The following is a 26,422-nucleotide window of genomic DNA, read 5'->3' on the forward strand; positions in this document are numbered from 1 at the left end:
TTATAATTCTTTTCTCTTGGGAGCTCCAGGCCATGTACAAAAAAGGCTTTCCTTAATTTTTGTCCCCAAACAACTCTATGAAGTAGGTTCGGCTAAGAAGAATGACTAGCACGGGAGAGGACAGTACTATAGGAGTGGGGTTAATCCTTTCCTTGCTTGCTGCAGATCACAGTTCTGCCTGACCACACAGCCTGGGTGGTTGTAAGTCCTCCAGAACTAACTCAGGAGGGGGCGAGTAGTGGGAGGAAGCAGAAAGAGAAGAGAAAGTAAACCATTCCTCCACGCTTCCCCCCTTGTCAAGGGGTCACACGGCATTGAAAGAAAGGGAAAAAAGTTATATCCCTCACAGTGAAGCCTCATCTCTCTCTTGCTCTCCTGAATATGCTGAGCTGAATCCACACATAGCCAACCCTCCCTGCATCCACCCACCTTGGAAAATGAAAGCAAACAAGAACTAAAATAAGGCTTCTATGGTGTGGTGTTTATACTTCTGGGTCCGTGAAAGGACCTTTCAAGTCAGACAGCTCAGCAGAGAAACAAGAGAAATTTTGCTGGATAAATCTTAGCAATTAAGCAGACCTGGGGAATTTTTGTACCAGATGTCTTGGCTTTTTTCTCCCCCTTGCCCCTCCCCATTCAACCCTGCCTCAAACATGCTACATATCCCACAACGTGCAAGTTAATATGTATATTTTAACCTCTATAATAACCATCCAGAATTGCTTCATAATTCTGGGTTAAGCTAAAGCATTCAATAAAAAATTGAGTTTACTCAGCAGGGAAAGAATACCCCGCAAATAAATCAGCTTGCTGAAATTTTGGGAGGAATGAAATGGGAGGCCAGATTGGATTAGATAAAAATGGTGGAAGGTGAGCAGGGACATCTGAGGAGCACCCTATATAGCAGAAGATGGTACCAGAGCAGCACTCTGGTTTACTTGATGTATAGTGTCTAGGAAAGAAACTTGATGTACTTACTCAAGAGAAGTTTCACTTCATAGCCACCACTTAACACAATGGTGAGTTCCTTGTTATGTCTCCACAAAAGGATAGAAATAAAATTTAAAGGTACTTATATTACATTTTAACTAACTGGTGGCCACCAAAAAGGGTGGATTTATAACCTTATTTCAGTCTTCCCAAAATAGGCTACATGATGTCTGTGTGTGTGTGTGTGTGTGTGTGTGTAAGAGAGAGAGAGAGAGAGAGAGAGAGAGAGAGAGAGAGAGAGAGTATGCAGATAATCATGGAGCACCTGATCATATCATCATGCACCTGATGTCAATCACAATTAACTGGATGGAAGTTCACAAACCTCTGCCTGGTGCAGAGCAAGATCTATGGGAGGAGACCTGCAAGCTGCAGCATTTCCAGGAACTGGCACTTCAGAAAACAGGTGGGGCAGAGAAAAATGTGCCCAAAGCATGGGGGATGGGAAAGATGCCCACTTAATCTAGCCAATCTTTCTCTGCTTGCAGTAGGAATAGAAAACAATTTTTTACACTTGAGGGACTGACACAGTTTTTAAAATAGGTTAATATATTAAAGCTAAGAGAGGAAGAGAGAAATGTGATACATATAAGACTGACTAATGCTATTATATTTAAGCTTTTATGGATCAAACCTACTGCATCAGAGTACCTGCTAATCCACCTATGACTATTTATTACCAATTTCTTTCTGTGTCACTTGATTCCCTTTTTTTATTTCCTTTTGCTTCCTTTCTTACAACTTTACTATACAGTCCTTCTTATAGGAATGTGCTCCACATTCAAACCTGATGGTAGACTTGTTTAGTTTTATTCTGCACTTCAAAAAATAGATATAGCTATTTCTTTGCAAACTTAAATTTCCATGATTATAAGTCTATATTAGTGTCCACTGATTTCAAAAGGGATGGATACCCACAGCTGATCAAACACCATTGCTGTATCGATTTGGAAAAATACATAGCTTTCCTGGAAATGACGGATTGCAATTGATTTTCTCAATACCATTAAAAAGTTTATTCAACATAAAACGTCTCAAATTAGGTAGCATATTGTTCAGCGCATTTAATTCAGCACTCACAATTATACTGTAGTTATTCAAACATTATTTTTAATGTATTTCTATTATGTATTCATATGTTGAAATATCTCACCGCTCCCATTTTCCTAGAACTTAATTTAGAAGTCTTTCACCCTTCTGTCTTCTTCATGTGCTTTTTGGTCAAGAGCTTTTCGGACAGCTGTTATTGCAGAACTATCTTTGTCTTTAGGGCACACTTATTTTTTATACTTCATAATGATATCTAGGCAAATTATCTTTACTAGTTCTAAAAAAGCACCTTTTAAAAGCCAAATTGGATATACACTTCTATTATTCCATTCACGTTTACATTCTGGTGTGTCTGATAAGGCTTCTGAAGTATACATTTCTTACCATAACTACACTGGGCCGCTTTTTGAAGCTTTTGGTAACAAAATATGAAAGCACTTGCATAATTCCACATCTTCCCTAAAATTAAATCGGGAAACCAGACTAACAATGCAATTGTTAACTACCATTCAGCAGGACAATGCCCGTCCTTCCATCAGTGGCATTATTTAGATCAGAATTTGCTCAACCACTCATTTGTTTTTCTGTTTTAGAGATACTTCACCTTCTTAGCACTTAACACTAATACTGGAAATATAAGGGGAAATTGGTTTCCCCTTAACTAGAACAATTATAACTTGGAATGGAATCTTAAGGTGCCCTGATCCTGCTCAATCTAGAATTACTACAATTTTAATTCTCCTACTTGCTTCCTCTTTCCAGAGTGAATGCAGCTCTTGATAAGTTGTACTTCAACTTTAAAAGCACAATTTACACATCTTTTTTTTTTAAACGGGGACAGGAAGATCACATTCTGGTGATATCAGATACAGTATTTTACACCCCCCCCCAAATGCACTATATGTGGAGTGAATAATGTACTAGTTTTGTACATTACTGTATATTATTTGTAATATTTTAATTCAATTTTTCATAGTTAGAATACGAAGGCTAAAACACAGCAGTAACCTCTCTATCTTAAAAACACAACTTCTCAGGGCAAACTTCAGACAGTTTAAACAGTCTACAGTATACTACCCACTATACTTAACTGGAAAGAAGGATACTCATATTTTCCTGAACACTAAACAATAAGTGTCATTAGCTTTCTCTAGAATCTCACCAGTGGAGGTTAGGGTTTATTCTTCCTTAGCCATGTCAAACTTGTAACTCACCATCAGCCTATGATTTGGGAAATGGCATGACAACTTTATGTTGTTTACCATTCATATAAAATATTAAAAGAGGATTGTTTTGTAGCCAAGAAGTAACCTAGCACCAAAGAAATTGTGCCTTCTACTTTTAGGGCGGGAAAGGCAGTCTTTTTCATAACAAAAGAAAGAAATGAAGAAGACAAGAAAACGCCAACATGGTAAGAATAGGAAATACATCTGGCATTTGTGCTTGGCAAAAAATATTAATTTTTGGATCTAATAAAAGACCCAACTATTTACAAAGCATGCTTTCACTAAGGGAGGACTCTCTTCTTGTTTTAAAATTTAAAAGAAATAAGGAAATAGACCAACTCCTTAGAAACGAACATGACTTGTAATAAAACAATGATATAAGTTAGCGTTTCATTGAATGAACTTTCATCAAATGGGTTTTACAAATTTTCATAACACCAAGACATACCCAAACAAGCTAAAACAATGCCCCCATAGCAGGGATGAGAAATGAATTGGCCTACTGGTTTTAAAACCATATCTGTAAAAATAAATACTTTGGTTATGGTTTTAAAATGGGGTAGAAGTGATAGGTTTATCCATGATTGCTCTCTAAAAATAAGATTAACTGAATCAAAAGCAAATTGCTCTAAATTCTAGTAAGTGCACTATTTTACTAAGTTATGTACTGCAATTAAGATCAAGCAACTGAGAAAATATAGTAGTCTCTCCTCCATGCCATAGGAGTGATGTCCTCTTGTCCCCTTTTTCATTCTCTCGTGCACAATTAACAAGTTACCAATGAAAGAGCAGCACATACTGTAACCTAATGATGTGATATTGGAAACTGAGATCTGAATCTTCCATCTATTCTTAAAGAAATCAGCTGTACCGATGGGAGGACCCTGAACTGTATGGGACTATCACGCTTTCCCAATTAAAATCATTCTCCAGTCCCATTACTATTTATTCCATGAAGAAAAACATGTAGATTAAGAAGTTAAAAATATGCATTATTTTTACAGTTAGGAGACATGAATAAATAATTAAAATTTTATGATGGAAAGATTTTCTACACATTTTACATATTTTCTTAGCAAAGACCCACAATTTTTAATACTACTGCTCCTGTTTTTGTATTGCTTAAGGTGTTATTTTTGATTTAGACATGGATAGATAATACTGCCACTTTTGGAATTGGGCTTTATGCCACCTTGGCAACATGTGTTCCCAAACCCATACAGTATATCATGTTTTTTTCCCCTTAATAATCTGATGATTGACTTTGATATATAGTCAAATAGTCCAAGTATTGTTCACAGATGGGTCGGTGAAAAGGAGAAAGGTGAGTTTAACCTATCCTGCATCATTGATTTTCCAGGTCTGTCCCAAAGTTGTTTTCCCCTTCTCCACTACAGTTGAACTTGCTTCTAGTCCAGTAACAGGAAAAATGCATACATGCATACATACATACATATATACATATATATAACAGGAAATCAGGGGAGGGGTGGTAGTAATTTCCCACACTGACTTTTCTCTACAAATATCCAACATCTCATTCTTGCATTTGCCATAAGAATTTCCTTGAGGATTTTTCTTAAAATAGAAAGCTCAAATAATAAATAAAATATTATGAAAAGCACAGAATTAGGAACTGTTGGCATGCAATCAGTAAAAAATCTGTCTGATTTACTGCCTATGCTACGTATTGCTATCTTTATTTAAGACCTGTACAGTAATAAAGGTAGGATAAAAGAAGGCAGTATAATGGAGCAGGCACCATTCAGAACTTGGGATTCTAAGGCTAAACACAGAATCAATTGTTTAAAGTTTGGTAGGTTGTAAAATAGAGCTTATTCCACCGGTAAAAGGGATTTTAGCAGTTCTATTTTCCATATTTAGTGGCATGAATTGAATTTTCTGTTCCACCATACCTTTTCTCAGTCTTCTTTATTTCACTTAAAAGATTAAATACTTTGCAGTGTTAAGAGAATCTTGACTTGCAAAATACTGTAATATCATGCATGTTAATAATTCCATCAAATATTCATAACCCACCCGTATCTTGTTATGGCTTATGATATCTGCATACAGAAATTTAAAACTGGAAGAAAACAAACTCTTATACAAACTATTGATCTGTAAATAGCTTTAGGCTTAAGTGGCCTTCCTGGGCTTTTCATTGGAGTAGAGTGAAGAATATGGCCTATACAATCCAACTGTGAATACACACATATATACTTCCTTAAAAATGCAAGGAATTCAATTGCTTAAGGATCACATTACATTTTAAAATGATTTGCCAGCTTATTTGCCAATATCTGGGAAAAACTACTTAATCATTAAAACATAAATGATTAATTGTCAGAGGTCATTTATTTTATTCCCCTCATGAGTTTACCCAACTTTCCATATTTGACTTGGAGTATGGAATGATAATCTCTTTCAGATGATTTATCTGAATTTTAGAAAGCATGATAAGATCTACTTTATGTGTGATGCCTTGGAGTAAAATTGCCACAAATCAATACGTACATATTCTGATATGAAAGGGGAATTCTCTGTGTTTAAAATGGATTGGTGTGAATCTGGCTGGGAAGGTAATGGGGGCCTAGTTTTGTTGTAACTTTAATTAGAGTGAGAAAGGAAAAGGAAAAGCACTTGAGGAAAAGGAATACAGGAATGTTGTTTTTTTACTTGCCAGGCCTGGAAGTGCCCTGAGCTGTGCAGAATAGATGATATGAGTGTGCCAGTAATGCCATCCGCAGGCGCTGAGATGAACCTCCTGACATTGTCCAGAGGCTGCAGGACACACACTGGGTGGGCATACTCTAAAAAAGGAGAAAAGACTCCTGACAATATTATTAGACTGAAGCTATAGAAACACAGACTGTTGGGGACACATAAGGTGGCCAGAAGGTAGACAACTGGGTTTAACACAGAAGAGTCTTGTCATTGTTGAAGAAAAAGTGTCACAAAGATGGAAGTGGCATCCAGGAAAACTGGATTATTGTTGGACCCTTGACCTCTTAAAAGAAAAAGAAGCGAGAAATACTACAGAAGCAACAGAAGGAGGAAGGGAAGTTTGGGGTAGATCCTTTTGAGTACAGCAAAGATAAATCTAGAAATATTCTGCAGCCATCCAATTTGGATTTCAAAGTCTAAAGCAAATTAGACATAGGGCTCAAAATAAACCAGGCATTTCTGTTTCGATTGCAAGAAAACAAAACTAAAAGAGAGCTGGAAAAACAAATAAAAATTAAATACAGTAGGGACATGTGGTCATCTACACACTCACACATTAAAGTCAAGCTGAAAAAAGAGGCCATTAAAACAAAAGAAAGGGGTTCCAAACTATCCCTTCCACACGTAACTCTCCCCTGAGAAACTTGTTCCTGTGTGGGACAGCAGGCATTGAAAATTCATTTATTGCTCTAAAGCTGCCACACTATTTGTTCAGGAGTGCCTATCTGAACGTTTGCAGTTTACAAGCCCCGGGCATGCTGATATATTAAATTGATCCTACAAAAGAAATTAGGAAGGGGAGGGGAATCAAGCAAAGAAACAAAATTCTGACCCCAAAATAAATGTTCCTCAATTTGCCTTCTAATTAATAAAACCCTTTTCTCTTTGCTGATTGACATTTACCTAAATATTCTTTGTATACCTCCGCCCACCCACCCCCCAAAACCCAGCTTTCAGCAAAAGAGATTTTCTTTACCATAAGAAGTTACAGGCATCACAGGTAAAAAAGAACCAGGAAATCAAGAAAGACTACCCGACAGAAGGACTTTTTCAAATAATTGAGTATGATGGACTTACCCTAGTGCACATTTTAAGTTAGCAGTTTGCTAATTAGGGCTGAAATTAAAGGTATAGAGAAAAACAAAATTTTGGAGAAAAATAACTGCCTATAAAATTAAACATAAAAACCAAAAACCATGAGCAGGGTTATTTATAGGACCTACCAGGAGTGTGAACAAAATACGCCAAGTAAAGATCCAGTTCTTTAATTGTGACTCCAATGTGGTGTGGCTGGACGCAAAGGCCCGGGTTTGAGCACTGCGGCGACTTGTATAGCCGCTCCCCATCAGTACTTTCAAGGGGGATCCCTTTGAACAAGATGACCATAACTAGGTCCAGCCTCCAAACCTTGTCAGCCTGCCTCAGGCAGTCAATCCTGCGAATTTTGCCTTTCTGATCTGGATTGGAGAGGACACAACATGGTGCTTTCTTGCCCGTGATGGTCAAGACAAAGTCCTCACGAAACTCTGGGCGGATATCCTTGCGTAGCTTGGCCAGGAGTCGGGATGCCCATTTCTGCTTGATCTCAGGCTTTTCACCAAGTAATTCATCCTTCACAGCTCGTTCCTCATCCTTTGACATTCGCTTCTCGTGCTTCTTAAAGTACTTTCGCTTCCGAGCTTGCAGGTTGAACCATGTGTAGGAAAAGGCACGGACATGAGGAAGGAGAGCTTCAATGAAGGGGTGGAATTCATCCTGGGGAGATCAGGGGGAGAAGAAAGGATGCAAAACAAAGAAAGGAAAAATCCATTAGAATAAGAAAAACAGGAGGGGGAAGCATCGCAACGTGAAATTTATAGGGGGGGGGGAGAAAAACAGCAAAGTGAGAGCACATAAAGCCAAACTCAGAATACGATTAATCCAGCCAAAAAATACAATACTAGAAGAAGGATGACAAGCAGCAATTTGAGGAGGGGGGAAGGAGAGAAAACAGTAGAATTAACATTGTTTCGGCAATGCATTAGTATGGAAATGTAAAAAAAAAAATCAATCAGCTTAAAGTTGTGGAAGTAAAATTTCACTTCCTTTAAAAATAAAAGTACTGAAGTTTGTTCAGCAATGTAGGAATTAAAGACAAAATCAGTTCTGATCCCCTGTCCTAAACCCAAAGCTCTAAATATTCTTTATAAATTGAAATAATTTTAGTGGGCCTGCTAACTTTATTTTAAAAATAAAAATTTCCCTACAACAAAAGCATCCAGGAAAAAAAATAGTCAAAAATGGAAATAGTTACCATTGCTCTGTCTCATCCCGGCGAAGCTAAGCCCCCGATTCAGAAATTCTGGGCTCAGAATTGCAGAGAATAGAAGGCAGACGATATTGTGGGTATACGGGGTGGAAGGTGAGGAGAGGAGAAAAAGGAGGAAAGTAAAACTGTACGAAGGAAGTGCACACAAGAGTGCTGGATATTTCTTACATTAAATAGAAAATAATTGTTGGCTGTATTCTTCACTACAAACTGTTCACCAAAATGTTCAAGTCTTGTTTAATAAAAAGAGAGGGAAAGCAAAAAGGAAGGATTAAAAACTGAAAGAAGGCAGCTAGGAAGGGAAACCTCAACCGAAGACAGAAATAAATCAGTATCACTCTGCCTGTGCCACATACACGAAATAGGTTAAAAATGCCAAATGGCTGTTAAAACAAAAACTAGCAACAATAACAGCAATAATAGTGATAAAGGGAAGAAAGGAAACAAAATTTAAAAATAGGAAGGACAACAGCAAATAATCAGACAGGGGAAGCTGAGGCCAGGGAAGAATCTCTCTCAGCGTTGGCAGAAATGCAAAGATGCAACTTAGATGTGGCTCCCTCCGCCTGAGAATAGGGGTGATCGCAGGTCTAGGGGAAAGGGGGCAGACTCCGCTCTGGGATCAGCTGTGATCGGCTGCTGGCAAAACCCAACTGCTGGGGTATGGGGGATTTTGTTGTTGTTGTTTTCCCCCTTTTTTTCCTTTCCCTTTTTCCTCCTAAACTCTCTGGCTTGCTTGCTTTCTCCTTTCATGCTCGGTCCCCAACCATTTGCCTTTGCCAATGCCAGCAGAAAAAAAAAAAGAAGAGAGAGAGAGAGAGAGAGAGAGAGAGAGAGAGAGAGAGAGAGAGAGAGAAGAAGGATCCACCTATTTGGCAAGAAGACCTATCGTGAAGCAGCCAATGGCTGCATCAAAGGAAAAGGGAGGTGGAGGGGGAGGTTGGCAGAGAAGGAATCAGGGAGGGGGTGGCAGAGAGAGACACAGAGAGAAAGAGACTGTGCAGTTAAGAGACTGAAAACAATTTGCCAAATCGACAAGTTCGTATCTAACAAGCAAAGTCCAGCAGCAATGGCATTTTTATTGGCCCGCAGATTTTGGCTAGAAACAACTAGCAAAATATTTTAAATAAATAAATCTCCTAGAATACACCCCAACCCCAACCCCCCCCCCAAGACAGCCCCCAGACCTCATAAAAAGCAGCTGTTCTGTCTTTTTCTCTCTCTCCATCTTATTCTCCTTCTGGCACCTCTTGACCCAACTATTTCTAGGAAAAGATCTATTCAACTATAATACTCTTTAAGATTCGATCAGATTTAGCTTATTTTTTCTTAGTTCAAGTAGTGATGGAAATTCATTATCCCCTGCCCCAATACATTTCTTTGTAAGTTCCTATTATCTACCTCAGATTTCAGCCAGTCAGTCTGTCCTGTTTCTAGCAAAATAGGAGTTTTCTGCACATTTCCCCTTCCTTCTGCCACTTCATCTCAACATTTGCCAAGAACTTCAATCTTTAGTGTTGACCATCAATCATTCAATTTGTGATTTACTTAAATGGACCAGGGTTCCAGATAAAATTATTTGTCTTCTAACCATAAATCAATAAATCAAACATGACAAAACTTAACCATATTGCAAAGTTGGAACTATCCTGAAACTTTTTCAAGAGTAGCTATTTTATCGCAACACACTTTTTGTTACCTGACTTTTGATTATGTTGCAAGTTTAAAACAAAGAGCATTAGAAAAGCTGATTAAAAATAGTATTAATTAATTTCAGACAGAGAACTTTAGGAAAAAAGAAAAATAGTACAAAGAAAGACAACAAAAATAAAATTGTAATACTTTGTAATATACACAAATATAATATATATATTATATATGTGTAAAATACACAAATATAATATAATGTGTAAGATTTAAACAAATGGAAGAGGAAATCAAAAAGATAAAATGGAGAGCTTTAAACAGGATAATAAATATGAGCAGGAAAGTCAATAATAATGTTTATGATTATTAATAAGCATCCTACAATGATATCTTTAACACCATCAAACAATATCTGCCTATCCCAGTTCTTTAGGAAGGACTCAATAGGTGAATAAAAATGCCACATCCTATCTAAACACTTGACTGACTATGCAACAAATAATAATAATAATACCAGCATCTTCAAGACTACTACCGGTAGTAAATTTACTAGTATATTAGTAGTATATTTACTAGTATAATTACTGTCATAAATATACAAAGATTGAAAACAAAGAAATAATGGCTTATTATAAATCAATTGCAAATGGCAGCTATACTTAAAACAGCTTACAGTCTGCAACGATGCCTTTAATAATATTAAACAACAACATCTGCCTATCTTTGGAAAACATTTGATAGGTGGACAAAAATGCCAAAGCCATATAAACATCAGACTGACTATAATAATAATCAGTCTTCCAAAGCTTTTGCTTCAGTATGGGAGCATTTAAGAGAGACCTGGGAAATCACTTTTACTTTATTATAACTGAATCATGTTTGCTTTTTCTTAGCCCAGGGGTAGGCAACCTTGGCTCTTTTATGACTCGTGGATTTCAACTCATAAAAGAGCCAAGGTTGCCTTCCCCTGGCTTAGCCCATCCATTCTCTTAGCACCTTATCAACTTTTCATAGGGCAATAATAACAGAGAAGCTCAATTTTGCAAACAATAATTTACAATTTACAATTCAGGGCACTATTTATACTGACCCAAAGGGTAATATATATTCCTCTTTGCATTGCCATACTTGAGTTTTTCTAGTCTTGACTGCACCTGTGTGAGTGCAGACCCTGACATACCAAACACACTAGTGAGAGGCATGAAAGTCAGACTTATGCTGAGCCTTTTCTAATGCCCACTATCAGCTCCAGGCCTTGTTGCCAGGTTTTCAGCAGCCAAGTAGACGGCCAAATGAGAGCTCCAGATTTACATTTGCAAATCATAAGTGAAGGTTTGCCCTGCTCATCTTAAATTGGGGAGGGAGGGGGACAAATGGCTGCTTCTCACTTCTGTCCACCCACAAATCTGGCATTAGCCAGTCCATTGAAGCAAGGTACAGGACACCCTCCAACCTCTTACCACACATAAACAGATTGCTTGCTTGAGAAAAATATAAGCTGCCCCACACCTCTTTGTGACCCTAGTGACAAAATATCAAAGGACTGTGACCAAATACCTAAACCTGCTCCTTCTGCTCGATCACACAAATTATAGGTGAGCAGGCAGACAGGCAGGCAGGCAGACAGTTGAGGTGTAAAAGTTCTCTCTGGGCACAAAAGCTTGGAGATTAATTTTCTACATCTGTATCATGAGGGGGTGTATGTGCAAGCTGAAGCATAAGAAAGTAGAATAAAGAAGATAAAAGAAAAATGAACTCCTGCCCTTTCCTCTCTCTCCTCTCTAGCCATCCCCCCAAGATTTTCAAAATAAGTTGGTGAAATTTAAAACTTCTTTGACTCTCACTTCCTCATTACTTGGGAACACAAAGACTCCCAACTTCTTACATGCACAGAATGCTTCCTTTAAAGTAGTATATTTCTTTTAACTTCTAAGTAACTAATACATTTTTTTCTTTAGCATAAGATTTGATATGGAACTGAAATATGCTATTCCTCCCTCTATAAAAGGCACTGCACAAAATTAGATTTTAAAACAAACTTTAGGGATCGAGACCCTGCAAATAAGTATAAATACCTTTCTTCCCTTTATAAAAGGAGTACCGATATCCATGTTTTATTCAATTTTTGGCCATGTACAAGTACAAACAACCCCAGATTTGAATTCAGTGCTGAAGTCCTTTCCGATATTTTTTACCTCGATGTAATCAACCACCTGAACTGATTGTAAGATCTGACTAGCCCTAACAATACCAGTCTATAATATGATACTTGGTCACAGCTAAAATTCTGATGCACTCTTTTTACTTTTCTGATACATTAAATCAAGCACAAGTGTGATTTAATCATTATCTTGCATCAGTAGCAAACTTCTATGGGATTTACAGAGATAAAGATGGATATGGAATTCCACATTGGACAGGTAACCCATAACGTTTCATTCAGCATTTTTATTAATTTTAAAAGAGAGAGAGATGAAGGTGAACCTTTTACTTTAGTACTACATCCAGGTTAGTTTGAATATTGCTGTGGATATTTGTCATTTAACCGAAACAGAAACAGAGGCTGCAAATGAAACAATGGAAACATCGTCAAGCATCGGCACCCACTTTTGGTGGTTACAAAGGAAGCTATTGACTGTTCAAACTAGAAAACATTTACTATTATTTAGGGATTTTGCCACATAATTTTTTGATAATGCATACTTTGGTACAGCCATTTTAGAGAAATAACCTAATATCACAAAAACCTTACAATGGAATTAATCTGCCATATATAGTTTCTATATAACTTCTGTTCAAATCAGTGAAGTTCCTTGTATCATCCCCTGGTTTCCAATATTAAATAACAAAAAGTGACCATGTACAAGAGGTTGTTCTACTGATGTCTAGTACAGAAGATTATTGTTTCTTGCAAAATAATAAATTGGAATAATATGACTGAAGAGAAAATGTATATATCATATTCTCCATCTGATCAATCAATATGCAAGTAAGGAGAAATAAAACAATAACTACAGTTAACTAGAAAATACATGATACCAATAGAAACATATAAATTAAAGGGGAAGAAGAAAGAGTATATTTTAAAAAAGAGCCATTCTAAAACCCTGGAGGAAAATAGATCAACTAGAGGAAAACAAAGAGTCAGCTCTAATATCTGAAACAGTTTTCCTGCCTCCTTTCATCAAAACAAAAACAAAACAACTTTTTATCATTGCCACTCCAATTTAAAGCATTGTCACTTTTTATCTGCATTAACTAAAAATTTTAAGGGAATCATTTAAGAAAAAGTTTATTTAAAAACATAGTTTTGAATGCTGACCTAGAGGTAGGAGATTCTGTAAAGTCTGGGAGAACTTTTATATCAAAATTCTATATATTACTCAGGAGTAAATATTGAGTTCACTACAAAGTTCTCCCAAATGAGCATCTAGCGGACTGTAGAAGCTAATTGCTTCAAATAAAACTTTCCACCTCTTTTTGTCTATTTTCCATGTGTGTGTGTGTGTTTATTTTTGCCTTTTCATTTTTGGAGGCTCTCTTTCTCTCCCTCCCTCCTTCTCACTTTCACTCTTTTCCAGCAAGAGGATCAACTGTAAAGCTTTCTGGGGTTGTCATAGAAACAGTCAGTAGCACCCTGGCAAACTACTTCCTTAGTGAATGAATAGCACATAAATTTCCACTCTCCACAGGGCTAGCGAGATCTACAACATATTAGCCTGTGGCTTGCTCCTGCCGTTTTTTTTCCCCCCAGAGTGCAGAAACGAGAATTTTTTTTTTTGCTAAAAATGAGTCTGTGTGATTTTATGTCCATCTTGGCTGGGTTCCAGATGGAGTACAAAATTTAAGGTGGATACATCTTTCCATAATTTCAAAGAATTATGATATGTACTATTTTGCAATATACATCATGATATAGGAGCAAAATTATATAAATACACAAACACACAATAGAGACTATGGATGGATTGGAACAATTAAACCAATAAGACAGAATAGTCTCCCAATATGCATTCTTTTTTAAAAAAAATTGTTCTGTCTATTTCACGACGCTCGCATGAACCAACCTAGCTTCTCAGTAATTGCCAACTCACCTCTTTTAAAGTAATCATCAAATATCTCCTACTCATGTCTCTCCAATATTAACAGAATTCATTTCCACAACTATAGGAAATATTTATTAATGTACATCTCACATCTTTGGCATAATATACAAGAAAATCAATTGATATACTTATATCAGTTTGCTTTGCTTCTTCATTCTTCTGAACTAACGCTTACAGCCTGCTTGAAAAGTTTTTCTCTCTCTGACCTGATTTAGCACAAACAAGGGAAAACTGCAGTAGACTCCACGTCCTAACGAACTTGAGTTAATTAATGCTGTGAAAGAAAGAGGTTCTCTCTCAGCCTCTTGAATCATGGTTCACTACCCCCTTCAATTTTCTATCCCCCCCCACGCAAAAAAGTGAGAGAGGAATTGCATTCAAATATTTTTTCCCTGTCTGAGTAGAGAAAATAAACAATGCACAAAAGGAAACAGAACAGTATTGCATAAATCTATGCAAGAACCTGCTATAAAAATACTAAGAACAGTTATCTCAATATTTCACCTTACAGACACGAGGAGAAGGAGAAGTAGGCAAAGATAAATGAATTATACAGGTTTAATAAGCGGTTCCATGATTTAACATTAAACCAAGCAAGTGGACTTAATGGAAGAAATTGAAGGAGTCAGGAAAATCTATTTGTCCTTCCTTTTTTCCTTTTTATAATTTAACAATAGGGACAAAACAATTAGACTCTTAATTTCCAGGTAATTAATCCAGTCCTGACTTCTGTACATAACCATATTTCCATTCAATACCTGGATTAAGAATGCAAAATTGAGAGTCTCTTTGATTACAAATGTACTGAATAAAATTGTTCAACTTTTGCCATGAGAGCTAGACTGCTCAACAAAAGTATATTTTATAAAAATTAATTTACAGTATATTCATACTGACCCTATAAATCCACAATACCTACAACACAATTAAGAATATGATCTAAATACTAGCTCTCCAGCACATGAGTATTCCAAACTAATCCTAAAGTTTAAAACATTTCATAATGCCTGTACACTAGGTTTGGTATTGGTGAAAATCCTAAATGTTTATGCTTAGTAAGCTACCCAGAAGTTTACATAAAATTGTACAAACACTAGTAATTAATTATTAGAGTGATATAAAATTCTACAGAATTGAGTCTAAGCCCAGATACGTATATTGAAAGAATACTGGGCATGCAGCAACAAAGAACAAATATCAGCAAGCAAAGGCAAATATCATTACTTTTGCTTAGTTTTATCTTTTTACTCCTTAAGTTTATGAAAGGAAGTGTTCTCATTATTGCCCATTACCCTCCCCCAATCCCATTTATTATTTATTCAAGTACAACTTATTCATTTGTACTTTATTCAAATACAATTTATTCAAGTACAATTCATTCATTGAAAGGGGACAGCTCCCTGCGGTGCCTAAAACAGGTCAGTGTGTAAATTTGTGGTATGTGAAATTATAGAGTTTGTTTCCTTTGTTTTGTTTTTGTGGCAGAGTTTGACTTGAACAGAGCCATTTTTCCAAAGACCACAACCAAAAATTGCAAATGAAATTAAATGAACAGACAGAGCTCTTCATCTACTGTTGTACAAATGAACACTTGTATAAAGCTTCCCATATTCTTGATGCCAATTTCATTAGACGCTCTGGAACATTTATGGTAACTGCTTTTTCAGTCAGATAGGAGATTGAGATGAGACAAGCACATCAGAGAAAAAAGTATGGTTGTCTTACTAAGAAGCTATAGCTGGGATGGGAAGCTACTAACCCATATGTGAATATGACCTGCAAGTTATTGCGAGGAATATAATACATTTTAAAAAGCAAAATAATTCCATCCTAATAAGAGTAGACACTTCTAAGGCTGTATTGTATTTATTTTTTTCACCACAAGAATTAAGATTTATATTAGAAAGTGTGCTTTAAAAATGCACATGATTACATAGATTTACCAAAAAAGAACAATATATACAACCATTTAATACACATTTGAAATTATTTTTAATAAAAAATAAATGTAATTTTAATTATCAATAAATAATACTTTACAAACTGCCTACAAATAATTGTTCACCAGAAATAACAGGAGCAATTTTCCTTTCAATGTTGTTTGTACTATGATCTCTGAGCAAGCATTTATTTAATATTTCAACTTGGTATCTGTAATCAATGCATAAATATAATCTAAAATAATATTCAGATATGGCAAAATAGACATGGTTGCAGTTTTGACCAAATGATTTTGATAGTTTGTAAACTCAAATCTACAACTCCAAATATCTAAAATACAGTACATTTAAACATAGAGATGGAGAAAAAAAGTACAATTAAGAATAGCTTCCCACAAATATTCCTCACATCCTTATGCCCCATGATAATTTCTGATGCACAGGCTCAACACACCATTCAACCTTTGGACTCTCAGCAAGCAGTTCCCAAATGTCCTTCAAAAAAGAGACCATTTCAACTTGTATCCTTCTGGAGCTACTTTCAAAGCAAACTGACCTTTAAGTGGCCACTGAGAAGCTGAAGAAAGAGTTGTCCCAGTTGGATACATTCAGGCTGCTGACAGAGAAAGAAATAGAGCATGGAAACACCTGTTCATCTGAAATTCCTACTTCTGACTGCAAGCCATCTTTCTAGACCAACACAATTCATTGACAGTATTCAAGTGTAAAGCTAACTGGACTTATCAGTGCTTTTTTTCTAAAAAAAAAAAAAAGGTGCTGGAACTCACACACATCATACAACCTGCCTTGCCTACCCTACAAGGTTCCATCCAAAAAAGGTGCCGGAACTCCGTTCTGGGCTTTCTATGAGAAAAAAAGCCCTGGGACTTATCCAACTGAAAGTGACCACAACTCATCACCACCAGTCTATCCAATGGGTATTCTGTCTCAAATTGAGAACTGTGGTCTAACACATGTGGAGAACATGACACCAGGATTGATAAACTATGGCTTATTGTCACATGAATGTATTTCAGAGTCACTGGTTCCCCTTTCCATTTTGTGCTCTGGCACTGCTGCAAGGACAGAATGCCTATTTCTCTATTTATAATTAATCATAGATTACAATTATAACTGAACCTAAATAAACTGTGGTTCATTGGCTACAATTTATTGAAATGAATTCTTCAAATACTTCATAGTATGATTCATAAAAATAGTTTGGTTTAATAAACTATTGCTAAGATTAACCACAGTTTAGGACTTGACCAGAAAGCTAAATTGAAGTTAATTGAAATTAGAAACAAATGTTTTCAATCTACTTTTTGCAGATGTTCTTGAGAAAAACACAACAAAGATTTTAGAAGCCTGAAGTAGTTTTACATACATTAAGCATGAACTTCATAATTTTTAGGGGATATTTTTCAATTTTAAGTGAAACACTAACTAGTATCTACATAAATACATTAATAACTTCTTTAAAAGTTTGTTTTAGACTGAAATTGACCAAAGAGTCAAGGCTTGATATTTACATGTTTAAACTTTTTAAAAAGATTGTTAATGCATTTATGTAAAATTTATTCTTTCACATAGAATACTATGAAGATATATCTTATAATCTTTTTTTAAAGGTAAAAATGCTCCAGATAGCAGACAAGTCATAATCACTGTCCAGTTGGCATCTGTAATAATTACGTCAAACGTTCATACATATAAATATGGGTTGGTTTCAGCATTTTAAGATTACAACTAGAAAAACCAATATAAGCTGACAAATCATTATGCAGGCACTCACAACAGTTTTACAATCCCACCTGCAAACCTCTGAAATACTCCCATCTGCATATAGACTTTGTGTACAAATGGTAACTGATAGAAATGCCATATCTATTTCTTATTCCAATTACTGATTACATTAACAGAGGAATGGAAAGGGAGGAGAGACATCAGGCACCCACTATTGAAACATTTTGCAACAGCTTGGTATCAGAAAATGTTTTAATGATATAACATGTTTCTAAAGGCATCTTGGCAACCAAACTCCACAACAAATAGAAAAGACAAAAAATATAATAAAATATGAAATGTCTCAAAATTAATCTCATGACGACAATAGTATAATGTATGCTGGGAAGGGAACTGAAACACTGTGCATAATGAATATGCATAATGAATACTTCTTTATTAAGCACCTGATGTGGCTTGTATCTAGAAAGGCCAGATAGAGCTAGAGATAAAATTTGTCTTGAAGACACTGCACTAATTTGTTGGGACAGTAAAAAATGTCTCCACTGACATTTCTAGATATTTTTGCAAGAAAAGGAGAAAGATAATCTTACCAACAGATTTAAATACATTTTTGTCTTGTAAGAATGCTCTCAGAAACCCAAGTGCTATGTTGTTATATAATACTATATGTGTGTATTACCACTCTTCTGACAATCCTATTCTGCCTCAGTACCAAAACTGAGCTTTCTTGAACTGAAAAACACAGATTGGTGAAATATATTGAAGCTAGAATTTAAAGATCTGTCCCAGAATTGTGGGCCTGACTCCTCACATCCCCTTACAACTCTGAATTTCCTCTCCATAAATTTCAGATCAATTGGTAGAGATTCCCATTACCTTCCTCAGATTGTCCCAGTAGTTTATTTTATTTGCCTGCAAAAGGAATCATCAGTGCCATCCAGGACACCAAGGAACCTAAGAGCAGTTCCCATTGAACTGAAAAATCTAAATCATTTTAATCACAGGAATCAGCAATAATAATAATAATGATGATGATGATGATGATGATGATGATGATGATGATAACTAAATTATCAATGACTCTAGGTGACTCACAGCAATCCAAGAAATTTAATAAAAGCAATAGAATGTTAAATAATAAAAATGGCAAGTATGATGAAGTAAGATGGCTTGCTCTCCTGCATTGAAGGCCTAGGTGAAGAATGAACCAACTCTTAATGGTTCTTCTAAACAACATCAGAGTGAAAAGATCCAGATATTGGGAGGAACCTCAAGCTTATTTACATATCAAAACTATATCCCACCTATCAATGAAAGATATTAATATTCTGTTCTTCATGAGATCACAAATATACAGAAATGTTACCTCAACAAAAAGGTCCATATTAAGGCAAATTACAATATTTTGCAAATTTTAACAAATTCATATAGTAAAATTCATTTTCCAGGCACTAAAGATGCCATAGGAAAGCTTATGGTACAATAGTTGAACAATAAACCTAACTATTTAAAAATAGTCTGCAATGTTGTACCCTCTGGGGCTAATAAGAGCCAGGCAATTGTCTTCTAAAAGGCATTTGCATTTGCATTCAAGCAGGTATTTGGCTTTTAAATTGACTTTGCTGGGTGTCTGTGTGTACATGGAATTCTTTGATGTTATTTGTATTTTTTACTTACGTATTTTTACTTGATTTTACTTGCATCTTAATAACTTTGTGTGCTCTGTGTTTTTGTCTTGATGTTTATTATTGTTAGTTGCCATGAAAATCATCCTCCCCGGTAAGACAGGATATCAATTAAAGTGGCATCCCAACCAATACTGTAATACCAATTCCAAAATAATGTCTAGATATAAGGTAGCCTTGTGGCTGGATGAAGAAATCTGCAAAGGCAAAATAGCCGATCTGCTGATCACATTTTAACAATAAAGAATTGGAACTTGATTAATGTCCTAGTTTTCCATAATGGAAGAAAGCAGCTCAGAAATCAAAATGTTCTTTCTAAAGGCAGCAAGTTAATTTTCTCAAACTGACACAATTAAATAAGAATTTGAGGAATTAAAACAATTCTTCTACAAGGAGGCCAAATGCAGTCCAGCAGCCATAGTAGGTTAGAATGCACAAGATCCTTAACCGCTCTCTTGCAAGTCTAAACACACTGAAAAAGCAAGCAACATTTAATTTCAAGCTGCTAGGATGAAGCCGTTTTTCTGCTCAACTTAGACAATCGGAAATTGTACAGGCTTGCCTTGAACCTCCTCTCTCTTGTAGTGAGGCAGAAAGTGGGCTTAGAGAACAGGCCTGTATCTCCTGAAAAGTGACTGTTATCAAACTGGTGTTAGCTCTAGTAACATTAGCTTTTAAACTTTATTGAGTATTTCAAAATGTGTTGCCATTGTTTTTCTTGTATGCCTGGTGTTGGGTTGATTTTTTTTTTTGACTTCTCTAATTAAACTTCTCCTTAAGAACATTCTGTTTTGCCTCAGGTATTCAATAATTGTGACTCATATAAGAATTCTGCTGCTTTGGTTCTGCACTGCCAATATATAAAATAAAAAAGAGACTCATCACCAATTGTTAATCCTACAAATAAATTCACCGGGTACCTTTTACTCACTAAATTGTAAATGCATTGTAAATTTTTAGCAGTTATTTCAAACTTAAATGCAGTTGTGAACATTTGCTATATTTGCAGTACATAACCAGCTATTATTATACAGATGATGGCCCTAAGCATGCAAGCAAAGCCCCACCCTTTTTATAATGTTGCATACAATGCACATAAAAGGGTTTTGGTCATATGGTTGAAACCAACATCTTGATTTTTTTTTGACACTTCCACTGTAGACAATTGTTGCACATAAAATTATATTTCAATCCTGAAGCTAATTTGCCCTGGCCTACCAATAACGTGACTGTGCATTTGTGCATTTAACAGAAGTAATATATTTGGAAGTAAGATCAAGGTGTATTTATTTTCTAAAAGAAACCATGATTTATTTTATTTTATTGTGTTTTACTAATCTAGATGAAATGTTATATACACTGCTAGTCCATGTATGATATGCCATATGCTAAATACATATATACATGCATACATACATATATACATAAATTTGCTAAAAGACCTATGTGCAACCAGTTTAGATGAAATGGACCAGGCCAAATTGCTACACTGAAAATATTGGTGAATGAGTAAAAGGAAAGCAGGAGTGCACAGCTAAAACCGGTTTATGAAATCATATGTGATATTCTAGACTGTCATTTCCAAGAAATAGTTCTTGCTGCAGATTAAGTTGCTGTTAAAAAGTTAGCAGTGCCAACAACCAGACTGTCCAGAGAATCATATAGATTAGAATATAGAACATAGAATAATAAAGTTGGAAGAGACTTTGGAGGTCTTCTAGTCCAACCCACTGCTCAGGCAGGAGACCCTACACCATTTCAGACAAATGGTTGTCCAGTTTCTTTTTAAAAACCTCCAGTGATGGAGCCCCCACAACTTCTGGAGGCAAGCTATTCCATTGGTTTATTGCTCTCACCTTTAGGAAATTACTTCTTAATTCCAGGTTGCTTCTCTCCTTGTTTAGTTTCCATTCATTGTTTCTTGTCTTGCCTTCTGGTGCTTTGGAAAATAGATTGACACCCTTGTCTTTATAAGAGCCCCTCAAATATTGGAACACTACTATCATGTCTCGTCTAGTCTTTCTTTTCACCAGACTAGACATACCTAATTCCTGCAACTGTTCTTCATATGTTTTAGCCTCCAGCCCCCTAATCATCTTAATTGCTCTTCTTTGTACTCTTTTCAGTATCTTAACATATTTTTTATATTGTGATGACCAGAACTGGATGCAGTATTCCAAGTGTGATCTTACTAAGGCTTTGTATAGTGATACTAGAACTTCACATGACCTTGATTCTATCCCTCTATTAATGCAGCATAGGATTGCACTGTATTTTTTTTGCTGTTGCCACACATTGTTGGGTCATATTTAAATGATTTTCCACTAAGGCTCCAAGATCCCTCTCACAGTTACTGGTACTGAGCCAAATTTCATTTCATCTGTATCTATACAGTTGGTTTTTCTGGCCTAAGTGTAAAACTCACTTTTATGTACGTTGAACTTCATTTGTTAGATAGAGCCCGGTGTTCAGGTCTGTCAAGATCTTTTTGGATCTTGAGCGTATCTTCTGGATGTTGACTATTCCTGCCAGTTTAGTGTCATCTGCAAATTTGATGAGTCCCCCTTCTATTCCCTCCTCTAGTTCGTTTACCTCACTGCTTACTTCCCTCCATGTGGATGTAGCTCCATTAAGGTCTACACATTGAGTACGATTTGTCAGCCAGTTACAAATCCATCTGGGGGTGGTGCTATCTATCCCACATTTTTCTAGCTTGCCAAGAAGTAGGTTATGGTCTACTTTATCAAATGCTTTACTGGAATTTAAGTATACTATGTCCACAGCATTTTGCTGATCCAGTAATTTAGCCACTTTGTCAAAGAATGAAATAAGATTTGTTTAGCATGATGTGTTTTTGATGAACCCATGTTAGCTTCCGGTTATAACTTTGTTTATCTACTGTACTGTACACTTAAATAAAGCCATAAAACACGTGGCACTCAAGTCCGTTTTTCTTTATCAAACAGGCATGCTAGACAGGACTTGGTAACAAGCTCTCTCTTCAAGGTTTTACCCAAAAAAAAGTAGTCCCAATCCAATCAACCCCCCTTCCAGCATGATTAGTTCAAAAAGGATAATTCCACCCCGTTAGTTCTTTCTTCCGTCTGGATGGAGACTTCAGATAACTGAACAAAATTTCCATACTAGGATTTGTTAATCCTAATATTTCTGGGCTTAAATTCCTGAGGTTACAATAGGTTATCTGTATACACATTCAGCATTCAGCTCTTTGAAGTCTACTGAAGGAAGTGCCCAATCCATAGATTTCATTTCTCTACTCATGTTCTATCATCAACTACTTTTTGAACTAAAAAAGGGAAATCCTATTTATTCAACTCTTGCTACACAGTTCCAGCTTAATATTGAACCTCATTGCTGAATGACAAATTTAACACCGAACTCTCACATCTAATTTTGAGGTCATTTCTACAGCAATAGAAAGCCAACATTTTTTTCTCAAAACAAAATGTCAAGTTCACTACAGCAGGGCTTTTCAACAAGTGGTATGGGTACCACCTGTGGGTACATTGGCACTTGGCAGGTGGTACACGACCATCCTAGAAAAGTGGTAGCGGGGGAGGGGAATGAGATGAACCAATGGCAGCACCGCACAAGCCTGAGCAAGAGATGGCTGGAGCTGCAGGGATGTCAGGGCTCAGTGGAAGCGCCAGAATCAATGGCTCTTTCCAGCTGATCGGCGCTTCTTCAGGGCTGTCAGGGCTCAGTGGAAGTACCAGGATCAGTGCCAGGCTCCAGCTGGAGCTTGGCGCTGATCCTGGTGCTTCTGCTGAGCCCTGAAGAAGCACCAATCAGCTGGAATGTTGCAGCATCTCCAGGGTCTTGTGATTTACATTCAGATGCTTGGCAACTGATTCATATTTATGACAATCACAGTGTCTGAGGGTCATGTGAAGTGACCAAAACCTGCTGCAACCACCGAGCAGACGGGGGGAATAAAAACCAAACACCCACCCCACCCCTGCTGGCAATCCTCAACAGAAATGCTCACAACAGTGAAAACCTCGGACAGGAGGAAGAGCGCTGCCAGGTAGGCAGGCAGGTGTCTTGCTCGGCTGTGGCTTGGAGGGCACTTTTTTCAGTGCCATTGTAACTTTGAACAGTCGCTAAGCGAACTGTTGTAAGTCGAGGACTACCTGTATTATCACTTTTTTCCTTTTTTTTTTTTTTGGTCATCAAGTTTTTGACACCTTGCTAGGCGACTGGTGGTATTTGGATATTGCCATATCCGAAAAGTGATACAATGGGTGAAAAGGTTGAAAAGCCTTGCACTACAACATTAACAAAGAAAACCTTTTGCATGTCTGAGTATAATGGTCTGAAGCAGAATAAGATTCAGACCTTACCTTCTCAAATCCCACCCTCTCTCTTGCTTTGTATTCTGATTCTATACTAAAAGAGGCTTCGTGAAGCAAACAGCGTGCATTATATTACTGTGCCATGGAAATCAAGGGTGAGCCTAATTTTAAGGTATGCAGAACAGGAAAACTAAAGCAATTAAAAGAAGTTGAAAGAGTCAAATCTGCTTAACTAGCCAGTATAAGTATTCTAGTACTGATGTCTTCCTTCATCCAAACATGTTTGAATGCTTCTGCGGGAAAGCCAGAAGCCAGAAGAGAAGGAGAGGAAAACAGTGGGGTTTCTCCCTGATACTCAGATATTTACAGTAGGAATTTCTCTCCTAGGAGATGATTTGTCAGTTGCTTACATTGCCTGAGCATGGGCAAGTTTATTCCTCCTACATGCCTCACACTTAAGGAGATAAATCCTACTTCCTGTCATTAAGACTTCAGAAGTATATTATTATCTCCTGAATGCAAGGGATAAGCTTTCCCCAAAATGCTGAGATTACTCCTAGTTCATACTGAAGCCAGGCAACATTTGAAGAGCTCTCAACTCAAAGTATCCTACTGTTTTCCTCTGAATGCCTATTTTCCTGCTTGCCAAAGTTCTCTTTAAAAGGGACCTCTTAGCTACTAAAAAAAAAATCAAAACTGTTTAAGAGATCCACACATTTGCTAAAGGCAAAGCTTCTTGGATACATTAAACACTGCCTAAGTGGCAGCAACTGCAACAACAGAATTAATTATTCTTGTTGAATTTAATCTTCATATCCTTTTGCTTTAAGGCACAGTTCAGCTTCTGGAACCAATACCTGCAGGTTTCTGCCTGAAAAGTATTTCCCATTTTTTTTTCTTGTTTCCTTACGGCCAAATATCAAAGTATGAAATCTACGGAACACTTAAATGTAAGATACTAGAATGTATTTATCTTCATTTTTAAATTTTCTTTTTTATTACCCCGCATGAGGAACATTTTAAGCAAAAATTAAAAAAGAGGGAATCCTACTAACACATTCCAGATTCCTAGGTGATGAGAGAAAGGAAATACGTATGTTTCCAAATTCTTTCAAGAAAATTTCACAATAAAAAAATGCAGATATATTTAATAGGTCAAGTTTCTATGTCTGCATTAGATAACAATAACAATATATTTAAAAAGAGGAAATACTTCTGAAGTGAATTTATATGCCAATAATCAGACCATCATACTGATTAAAAAAAATTAAAAACACAGCCTTTAGGTAATGCTTCTGTGATGCAGTTCTCAATTTCTTGGTAATATATTTGATGGACAAACTATTCAGAGTCAAAGACAGTTAAATTATTTTAGAGATATTGTGAACTTTGTTATTCTGATGATTAAAATAGCAAATACATATAATTGTATTATTTATTTTTCCTAGTTATTTGGAACTGTTTCAAACTGCCTTGATTGTTGAAAATGTAAGTAACTGAGTTTTTTAAAATGATAATATTTTATGGGATTTGAAAGAATATAACATTTTAATGGATTGTTAATATTTATTTCAGATGTCACACTTGCATGTACCACCACGTCTGAATTGAATAGTCTTCCTTCATTTCTTTAAATATTTATTTGCTTTGCAAACGAACACCAGAGCTTCTTGCCACTATTGATGTTCAGTGAATGCATTGAAGGTCAAGACACTGAAATTTAAATTGATTCAAACAATGTAATTATGCAATTAGGTAACTTAACATTTTTAAAGCTGGGGAATTCATTTTCATATCTCTTAAAAGCAAAGATGTCCAGAAGGTGGCAAGTGACAAAATGTGTTCCATGAACCATGTTGCAAAACTTATATAGTAAGGTTTCCCTCTCAATTTCTCACATCATCGCTTTAACATGATCTTGGTGTTCTACAAGTACCTAGATATGAAAATATTTTCTTGAAGTTTGAATTATATACTATGTGTTTAATGGAATTTGCTGCTAAGTAATAGGATTATAGCTTTCACTGCCTGATTTCATGATTCTCATCTTGTGACATACTGGGCTTAGATTCTAACCTGCTGTTTTGAACAAGTATGATATCTTTCAATTTTCCTTTTTGCTCACAACCCCAGTAACTGTTAGTTACTGACAGACATTTCTTACTTACCTATCTCAGACTTATTTACATTTGATTTCTAATTTCCAACTAACATCATGCAGGCTAGACAGGAACAGCCAAAGGCTGAATGTGGTCCAAGGGTCTTAAAATGCTGAGATCTGATATAGAGGGCTAGATTACCATTCCTTAGGTAAGTTTCATCTTTTAGCAAAGTACCTTTTGGAGTGGAGTGGAGTGGAGTGGAATGGAGTGGAGTGGAGTGGAATGAAATAGAATAGAATAGAATAGAATAGAATTCTTTATTGGCCAAGTGTGATTGGACACACAAGGAATTTCTCTCCGGTATATAAACTCACAGTGTACATATAACAGCAAGTAGTAGGTCATAGATCATAAATCATAGTTTTAATTATTAATTATAAGTTACAAACAACAATGGATAAATCGTGAAATGATTATTTATATTCTGTCTATGGCATGTGCAACTTAAGGTTGTGTGCATAATCCTTCCCCTCCCTATTTTCCCCACATAAACTACCATTTGATGTGGTTTGGCCT

The 26,422-nt window shown here is 36.2% G+C and overlaps 1 protein-coding gene across 3 annotated transcripts in view; it reads right to left on the reverse strand.

Annotated features, from left to right (window-relative positions):
• Positions 1-2,685: 2,685 nt before the first annotated feature.
• Positions 2,686-26,422, reverse strand: part of LOC120318860 (nuclear factor 1 X-type-like) — a 122,266-nt gene continuing 98,529 nt past the window's right edge. For 2 of the 3 annotated variants that reach the window (XM_039366970.1, XM_039366969.1), the window contains exons 3-4: positions 7,217-7,748; positions 2,687-6,079 (exon numbers count right to left, since the gene is read on the reverse strand). In XM_039366970.1, coding sequence (XP_039222904.1) covers positions 5,877-6,079; positions 7,217-7,748 — 735 coding nt within the window. In that variant the 3' untranslated portion in view covers positions 2,687-5,876. Of the gene's footprint in view, positions 6,080-7,216; positions 7,749-8,286; positions 9,110-26,422 lie in introns of those variants that run through there. The other variant, XM_039366971.1, reaches the window with a different exon arrangement.

This window comes from Crotalus tigris, unplaced genomic scaffold (genome assembly GCF_016545835.1).
Source record: "Crotalus tigris isolate CLP2741 ecotype Arizona unplaced genomic scaffold, ASM1654583v1 scf7180000020503.524756, whole genome shotgun sequence".
Lineage (NCBI taxonomy): Eukaryota > Metazoa > Chordata > Lepidosauria > Squamata > Viperidae > Crotalus > Crotalus tigris.